The 9,792-nt window shown below is 32.1% G+C and overlaps 1 protein-coding gene across 1 annotated transcript; it reads right to left on the bottom strand.

Moving 5' to 3' along the window:
- Positions 1-1,414: 1,414 nt before the first annotated feature.
- On the bottom strand, positions 1,415-8,834 carry LOC139506278 (uncharacterized). Its single transcript, XM_071295424.1, has 5 exons — positions 8,736-8,834; positions 4,698-4,778; positions 3,887-4,007; positions 2,817-2,960; positions 1,415-2,136 (listed from the first exon to the last, which is right to left on the bottom strand). Exons 1-5 carry the CDS (start codon positions 8,751-8,753, stop codon positions 2,069-2,071), a joined length of 432 nt encoding a protein of 143 aa, XP_071151525.1. The 5' UTR covers positions 8,754-8,834; the 3' UTR covers positions 1,415-2,068.
- Positions 8,835-9,792: the final 958 nt, after the last annotated feature.

Below are 9,792 nucleotides of genomic sequence, written 5' to 3'. Positions count from 1 at the left end.
AACATAGAAAAAAACGTAATAGAAAAATAACTGACCCACTGACATTTTACTTTGTGAAATTGCTAGAAGCAGTACCTATGCAAAAGTAGCTGTGTATAGTTAAAGTTTAGTGCTGATGTTAACCCCCAGCACTGCAAATGTAAAGTATAGCGATGTAGATTTCGAAAAGCTAGCTATTGCAATGTCAAGTTAAGCGATGTAGGAATAAATTTTAGCGCTGGAGATATGAAGTACAACATTATTGACTTTATAGCTTCTGTGCAAAACTGCTTCTCAACGCTAGACTATTATAATCTCCAGCGCCAGAAAAAACACAGCTATTCACTATTAACTATTCACTTTAGTACAACCAAAGGTCTCTTTAGAAGCTGCCTGTCATAACTATACAGACACGAATAAAATGACAGTTGAAAAAGATAAGATTAAAATGACAGTTGAAATGTCAAACAATATACGGCAAGTTTATGAATTTTGGCGGTTGTACATTTGTATGTATAATTGATACTAAGCTAGTTGAAAATTTCAATCACCAGAAGATCTCAACATTGTTCCAGAATATCTCAACCGATACCAGAAAATCTCAACATGATCTACTTCATAACATATTTAGCTTAATTAAATTATGTTAGTAAAGAAAAGGAGCAAACTGTAATTTTATGATTATAAGGTTTTAGAAAAATACTAATTTACTGATATATACGTAGTTTATCAATGATTTCACTGTAATTTTGTCAATAGCCGACTGCACTGGCCACATTACCTGCAGGAGAAAAGTCATTCCAATGTCATTTTAAATCATATTGGTCCGTGTTATACACGAAACAAATCCTAATTCAATTATCTATGGCATGACATTCTCCTATTTTACAAAAAAGTCATTGATTTTCAGTAAATTGACGAAAAGTCGACCTACAATGTGTTTATTTTGGATATTTTGAACCAGAAAGACTCAACAGAAGTGCCAGAATACTTTTTTCCGTCTCAACATTTTGGTTGAGATAAGTTGGTTTACCAGGCGTGATTGTGAGATGTGTAAATCAGTCACATAAAATTGAGGCTTTAAGTAAAACTTACTACCATCAAACTGTTTAAAAAATTCCTCAATATCTAACAATTATTGAAAAAAAATCTTCTGCTACTGTCATGAAAGTATTGAACTCTTACAAGAAAAATGGTAGGAACATGAATGATTTATACATTTATGCATTTTTGCAAAAATAAGATATTCAAATGTATTTCCATCAGGGGCGGATGCAGGAATTTTCGAAAGGGGGGGTGCTAACCCAGGGCAAAGGGGGGGTGCAGGGGGGTGCAAAACATATGTCCCGATACAAATGCATTGATCGGCAAAAATAAAGGGGGGGTGCGCACCCCCGGAACCACCCCCCCCCCCCCTGGATCCGCACTGATTTCCATACTGTGGATGCATGCTTTGTTAAATAATGATTTTCAAGGATTTCAGGGTAAAAAGATGAACTATGATAAATCTAAGTATTCAACAAAATTTCCTATTTGCTTGCATGAAGAATTTTCAAGCAAAGAACTCTGGTATCCAAGAAAGTACAATTTCCCTAAATCTATGAACATTGGTACATGTACATGTACTGCAATATCAAATACATGAAACCAAAGTATTTCAAAGACTATGATTACATAATATGTAAAATAGAAGATGTTGTATGCTTGCCAATGAGACGAATCTCTATAAGAGACCAATTGACACATAAATTAACAACTAGTCATTGTATGACCTTCAACAATGAGCAAAGCCCATACTGCATAGTCAGTTATAAAAAAAGCCCCAAAATGACAAATGTAAAACAATTCAATTGAGAAAACTGACAATAAATGAGAAAAGCTAGATTAAATCTTTATTGCATTTTGCCAAGTAAGCTCATAAAGATTACAGGTCAATTAAAGCAATAAATGTTTAGCAACACATAAGGCTGCTTATTTCAATGGAATCATAATTTTTATGTCAAGCCTCCAACAAAATGAAACAACACAAACGAACATAAAGCTTGCAATGATAACATGAGAAATAATATGTATACATAAATGAACAAAATTATAATATGAATAGGGAGCATGCAAGGATGTTCATACTTTCAATCTTAGTGCTTTGATCTTGTGCGTCTGGAAAATTTACATGGAGGTTAGTATGCAAACACAAACAATGACATGTTTTTTAAAGAGCATTATATATGAACATGAAAATCAAAGTGCTTGTAAATACTGAACGGTAAATATTGCTTCAATTTATCTGTGGGAAGTAAAATTAAATATTGCATTGGTTGTTGTTGATTTAACAGCTATTCTAGACAAAGGAAGATAACTCCAATTTTTAAAGATGAGGTTAACAATGACATAATTTATGTTTTTGGAACAGATATTAGATTCCTGCACCTTGCAAAAGTTATGTTAATTTCTTGACAAGTGAAACATCAATTTGTGCCTTGAATATCTGAGCATATATTACATCGATAAATTTCTGGGAATGTTCATAGATAGTAAGTATAGAATGTTATGACCAATGCACTATATTTTGTGTATCAAAAAAGGTTGTGATCAGCCTTGGAACATTTAAATATCAAGTCAGTCCCATAAGGTTTTGATTGCAATTTATGCAATCTTTACCTAAAAATTGGTTTAATTTGTTGTCTTTTTACTAGATTTCCTACATTGTACTTGCAAATTCTGAAGAAAAATTATGTTGTTGATGTTAACAAAACTTGCATAGTGCCATTGCAAAATTTAAATTAATAAAATATGGTGAATCACACGAAAGTTTCACATGTGTCTGGAGGAAAACTCACCAATGGTAAAACTTTGTGATCTTGTGTGTGTCATCTGCTGAATTGGATGTAGCCTCTCTCTGGTTTTGTCATGTGAAAGGGATGATTTGATTGGCTGATGCATTGGGGAAGGAGAAACAGTGGTTGGTTGTGGTGTTCTTGAGGCTTTTGATAAATGCAAGCATATATTGGTATGAAACAAAATACAATATAACATTGAAACATGCTTTATTTTCATAATACTATAGTGTATAAATAGAAAATATCTATGCAGGCTTTGATACACATGCTTCATGAAAGAAAATTTGTCAAATAAATCAAAATTATAAAGTAAGTTCAGATCAAGTTGGATTTCTAAAAATTAACAGAAGAAACATTTTTTCTGCCTCTCAGAAGTATCAAATATGTAAATAAATAAAAATAATTATACATACTGTAAAGGCAATCTTAACAGTTTGCTTGTTTGCCATTGCTTATCAATACTTTTTAAAGCTAGTTGGTTAAGCATCAAAATAACTTTATCTTTTTGTAACTAAAATAAGCTGATAAATTGCCAGAAATTTATTTTTTTTACATTTGTTAATCTATTTCTTGTCATAATGTGCTCCATCGATAGGACAGTAATGTTCTTTATAATCTAATAGTAAGTAATACTACAATTTCATTGTTAGACTTCCATGCACACATGCAAACAATCAAATCAAACAAACTAAATATCAACGAATATAGAAAATAAATAACAATCACTCTACTATAATAAGGCTTTATGTTCATACTTGTTGCAGGTTTTGTAATATCCTTCACTTAAATCTCATATTTTTATTTCTTTTATCCTATCATTTTTTATGAAAAAGGTGTACTGAGTCCTGTTCTAGAGCATCTTAATTAGGGAGCTAGCTAGTAACATGGAAATTTAGTTAAAACAATTCTATCAGCAATATCTTCTCAAATTGTATAACCATCAAATAATTAATCAGAAATGATTACAATTATTCATACCAAAATTTTGTAGAGCTGGTTGATTAAACAAATTTTTTTTTTTACACACTTCAAGAAAAATTAAACATCTGAGAATGGTATATATGTATCACCTGTTTCAGCAGAGGGGGTTCCGTCCCAGTTAATGGTATCAGTTGACTCATCATCATCCTCTTCAAATGATCGCAGTAACCTCTTGGACCTCCGTAAATCATCTGCTGTCTCTACAGACACCTGTTGACAAACAGGATATAAAATGTAAGTGGACATAAAAGGGAAAAAGAGATTGAATATAGTATTTCAACTTGTTATACCGACTGCTAGACGGAAGTAAAAGTTGTGTTCTGAACAATTCTATTTTTTTCAAATTTTCTTGAACCCTCTGCAACGATCTAGTAAGAATTGCTTATCCTACTTCTTTATACCACATGTTTCAATTTGGTTAGTCCAATATGTAAATCAACCAATGACCCCTTCAAAGTGACAGCCAAGGGAAATAACTCAAACTTAAAAAATGAAACCTATCTATAGATCACTTTGAAAGTAAAAAATTACATTGATCCTTACAAAATTTGAATTCATAATTATAAACTTGAAATTTACAAAAATAAATGCAAATAATAAACAATAATGTGTCCATAGTGTGCTGATGCCCACTTGCTTTATCATTTTCTATGTTCAATGGACAGTGAAATTTGGGGTCAAACTCTAATTTGGAATAAAAACAAGAAAGATCATATGATAAGAACATGTGTATTAAGTTTCAAGTTAATTGGACTTCAACTTCTTCAAAACTACCTTGACCAAAAACTGAAGCAGGACAGACAGATGACCAGAGACACAGACTGACAAACATAATGCCCCTGCTAAGGTGGGGGCATAAAAAAGCAAAAACATCACTAAGTTTAGTTATGTGAATCTTACCGTATCATCAAACAGGTTGAATGCTTTATTTTTCTTTGCAGATGCCCTAGACGTATCCCAGTATTCATCCTCCACAGAACTCTGAAAAAAACAAAATTAAATACAACAAAATTAAATAAATACTTAGGTGAGGTTAACTTTAAGAATTTTTTCAGATGTTCAGGCTCCTTGGATTTTTTTCCTTCAATACAAGGGGAAATATTTGCCCCATAATGCCCATTTTTCTTTTCATATTTGAATCAATAGCTCATAAAACTTAATTTACTTAAATTTAAGCAGATTCTAGATTTCTTTTCTTTTGATTTGAGACCCAAATACAGTCTGAGTCAGCCTTTTCCAGCCATTTTTAAAAAATCAAATATCTCGAAAAAAAGCTCCATACCCTATCAATATTTTTAGCTTATTTTGTTCCTTTACAAATGCTCTTTCAACTTAATGTACCAATTTTAGATTCTCAATTTTTTAACATATAGCTTACATTGTTATAAATCAAATATGAGATTTTTTTTAAATCTTTGACTACTTCATGTCAATTTTTGCCTGTACCTTTAGATAATGATGTTTATTCCTAACATAAACCCATATTAAAAGGAGAGGATAGGAGTATTATGTCAAACAAGACAATACAATTTCATATGAAACTTATAAATTTCAAAAACATTTTTAAAATTGTGTGTGAAGCTTAATTTTTCATTAAACTTTAGAGCTTCATCTTCGTGTGTATTCAGAATAATTTTTCTGTCTTTCAGGTTTAAAAAGCAATTCACATTGTTGAAGAGAACACGTTTTCACAAAGATTAAGCTGCCAAAATATGGTCCATAAAAAGCATCAAATGATTGGTACATACATGTACAACTTTTTATACAGCCATTTTATGAGGGTACTATTCGTTTAATTTTAGGCATAAACAAAACATGTCTATCAAATGTTATTTTGTAATGACATAACCAGTAGGTTAAAAGGCAAACTAGATTTTCAAAACTTTTTAATACATATATATATATATATATACTCATGTGGGACGGTCATTTTTATATAGACAACAATAGGAGGCCAATTGGGATGGTTTAAGCTAGGTTAACTGCAAAACAAAATGGCATAAGATAGCAAATTTTTCGGTACCAAAATTAGGATGTGTAGTATATATACCCTTATATAAACAAGAGAAAAGTGTTTTTTTAGTACTTGTCTTTATCATGTTTATTGTGTTTTCTTTTTTGCACGTTCTGTTAATGGGAGTGTCGTTTTTACCACAGAACACCACAATTTGTTCAAAGCGTGTATATTGATTGGTGACTGTGTAAACCGTGCAGTTATTTTTTTTTGGCCAAAACTATTTTTTTAAATGTTTATTTTTAAGTTTAATCATGGCAATGTTAGTTGAGTGTTTTAAAGGTATCCAAACATAAAACTAGAGGGTCCAAGGACCCTGTGTCGCTCACCTGATATTTTTATTTACAATTGATGCATGATAAATGCAACTGTTGTACTGTCGTTTAGTTTCAGAGATATAATACTAAAAAGTGCGTTTGAAAGCTATGTTTTATTTCAGCCATGTGGGCAGGCAGGGTCATCATACACAGTGGTCCCTGGATATCCTAGTGGTGATATAAACCAAGTTTGTTTAAATTTGACAGATGTTTCAGGGGAGAATTTTTGTAAAATTTATCTAACAAGAAATGCAAAGTAATGAGAAAGTTGTGAAGTTGTTTTGTTGTTGCGCACCCCCCCCCCCCCCCCCCCCTTTTGCCAAAAAAAAACAAAAAGGTAATAAAAAATTATCATATAAGGGCAATCTATCCTATTAATGATTTCTGCAAAATTCAGTTGATTGTGCAAGGGTTGTATAGCCAGCTGAGGTCGTTAAAAACTCTCTTTTGTTGTTGCAGATAGATTTTGACCTGATAAACAATTTTACCACATGTCAGATTTGCTCTAAATGCTTTGGTTTTTGAGTTATAAGCCAAAAACTGCATTTTACCCCTCTGTTCTATTTTTAGCCATGGCGGCCATCTTGGTTGGTTGAGCGGGTCACCGAACACACTTTTTAAACTTAATACCCTAATAATGATTTTGGCCATGTTTGGTTAAATTTGGCCCAGCAGTTTCAGAGGAGAAGATTTTTGTAAAAGTTAACGACGACGGACGACGCCAAGTGATGAGAAAAGCTCACTTGGCCCTTCGGGCCAGGTGAGCTAAAAAATATGCCAAATAACAAAACAATTATGATAATTTTTATCTCATTCAGTTAATCGTCATGTCATTGGTGTAACCTGATTTAAAGAATTAATATAATTTTGAATAATAAGATTTGCATTTTATAAAGTAATTTTAATGTTTATTTCTTCCTCTGTGATACATGTATGTTATCCTGGGGATAATTTGTCACTATAATTTCTTTTCAGACATGGCATTTCACAGGTAGATTTTTTTTCCATAGGAGTGAAATTCTATCTGTCTTCTGCGGATAGTACAAATGTATTTACCAGTATACTGTACATGTATATATATTTTCCGTTCCATATTTCACAGAATCTTGTGAAATAGTCCCATTGTCTACCATCATGACTATTATATATGTGAGGTACTCACAATCAATATATACCTGACCAAATATTTATAAATGTTTCACCAAGATAGAACATATTTGCATAATTTATCAATCAAAGGGAGGTAATTATGGGCCATTTATATTTTAGATATTATATTCCGTAAATTAATATATTTCATATTAAAATATTTCCTTTATTCTTAATTTTTTTAATTAATTTATAATATGAGGCAGGCATTACCTGTGAATGGGGATGAAGTTTGTTTAAATTATTTTTTTTGTAATTTAAATATTTGTTAAAAAAAAGATACGGAAATACCGTAAAGTTTCCGATTTTGGTTCTGTTGTTAGGGATTTTACTTGTGACGTTATTCAAGTTATGACGTCATGTTCAATGTAAACAAAGAAACGCAATGCATCAGGTAGGTCTAACGTTTATTCATACCAAAGACAAAGAATGATTAAAATGAAATATTGGTATTGTGTTCCTTGAGTTCCTATATTTTACTAGACTAATCAAAGTCTCAAGACAACAAGACCGGAAGAAGGAAGTAGAGTTATGTGTTCTGCGCAGATCCAGAAATTAAAAAACGCGACCAAAAAAATTGAACGATTTTGAGGTCATTAGTACAATGAAAAATTCGGGAAATTTTCCCTTTTTTTTTTTTTTTTTTTTTTTATTGAATTTTCTACTGTAATAGGGGACTTCATCCCCATATAAACAGATGAATTAAAACATTACCTAATAAGACATAAAATATTTCACAGGTAAATACTATCTACAGACTACAGACACTTGTTTCTATCAATGGGAAACCCACTATCAACGTGAAATTATTTTCGATTTTAATACATTTATTTTGGTTTTTTTATTTACAATTTAGCTTACATAGAAATACACTATTATTAATCCACAGTACTTGAAAAGATTAAGTTTTTTTTATTAACTATTCAATATTTTAACTTCCTAGATAGAATTTCACGGCTATGGAAAATATATCACAGTGAAATATTTTCCGTTGGATAAAAAAATAATGTTCAACAACTTCTGTAACATTTTCCTGCCGGATGGGATTTCAGCTGGATACATTACACTAGTAACTGTCAATCTTTTGAAAACCTTGTCGTATGTTATCTTTATTGTTTTGATTTTGTTATAATAATTTTGGATAATGTTGGAGTTTTTGACAGACCTTTAAGAAAAATAAGAAATGCGGCATGATTGCCAAATGAGAAAACAATCCACTAAGAGACTGAAGAACGAGGGTGTAAGCAAACACCACATACATTTTTTTTTAATTCACATTCAGTGGTGGATCCAGAGGGGTTGGATTCGTGTGGTGGTGGGTTTGGACCCTCCCCCCTTTTTTTAGACGATCAATGCATTTTAATAAAAAGGGCAGGGACTTCTAGAATAGAAAGTTCCTGAATGGGGACATATGGTTGGAACGTTGAACGTTAACAGTGTAAATAAACAAACATTAACCTTCCTTAAAGACGACATAGTACGAGTTGAATCTTCTGATTTTACTGGATTTTGTTTACATCAGTAATGGAAGGGCGAGTAGAGGAGATGAGAAAGCAACTTTTCAACCAGTCTATATATTATTCTAATTTTCGATCGACTCTCGAAACACAAGTGATTTTTTTCCGGACATGTTACGTTATGAAAGACGCGGACCGATTGCCAAAATAAAGAACCTTGGAAGTATAATAGTTGTGGTTCTTACGATCTAAAAACCACGATATGGACCTGTTGGGGAACATTCACAAGCTATGTAGCCATTGTAGGGGACAGACAAAACATTTTCGATATTTTAAGGGTTTTTTACTCAGTATAGCTGATTTAAATTTTTTTTTTTGAATTACATTAATTAATTTTACGATGTGAAATAGTAAATTTATACACAAAATAAAACATAATATCACATTTTAAGAATATGCTTAAGATACAATTTAGGAGGAAATAACTAGATTTTATTGATTTAAAAAAAAATGTGTTCAGCTGGTCAAAAATATTCGTTTGAAGTGTTTTGACTTGTGATTTGGTGCAAAAATTGAGTGTAAACAAACATGTCCCTTAAAAACTATCAGTGGGAAACAAGATTTGCCCTTGATGAACCAAACCATCAAGCGACTAACAAGAACACGTGAAGGCAGATACAATCAAGCTTAAAGATACGGTACATCAGAAAACTGGGGGGGGGGGGGGGGGGGATTACAGAGCTGTTCAACAGCTAGAGGTATAGTCAAGCAGACCATATGAGAGACCCACGATAGATACATCAGTGGAATATTAAACGATGACAATGGTAATGAAGAACGGAGAAAGCCTACCATGGGAAAGAAATTTTGGCAATACACCAAGTCCAGAAAAAAAGACACAGTCAGTCAACATAGCAACCTTGAAGAACAGCTCAGGAACAGAAGTAAAAGACAGGAAGGACACAGCTGCTATACTTAATGAACAGTATGATAGTGTATTCACAGACGAAAATATGAATGCAATGTTATCTCTTGGAAACCGAGCAATCGAAGACAAA

Source organism: Mytilus edulis, unplaced genomic scaffold (genome assembly GCF_963676685.1).
Source record: "Mytilus edulis unplaced genomic scaffold, xbMytEdul2.2 SCAFFOLD_1673, whole genome shotgun sequence".
Lineage (NCBI taxonomy): Eukaryota > Metazoa > Mollusca > Bivalvia > Mytilida > Mytilidae > Mytilus > Mytilus edulis.
The sequence above is the reverse complement of the archived record's forward strand: the minus strand, read 5'-3'. Positions and strand labels throughout refer to the sequence as shown.

Bases quoted from the DNA above. Each gene is read 5' to 3' on its own strand.
- LOC139506278 (XM_071295424.1), bottom strand. The intron at 4,008-4,697 runs GTAAGATTCACA...GTTTGTCAACAG, and splicing joins TCAACCTGTTTGATGATACG to GTGTCTGTAGAGACAGCAGA. The intron at 2,961-3,886 runs GTGATACATATA...ATTTATCAAAAG, and splicing joins AACCCCCTCTGCTGAAACAG to CCTCAAGAACACCACAACCA.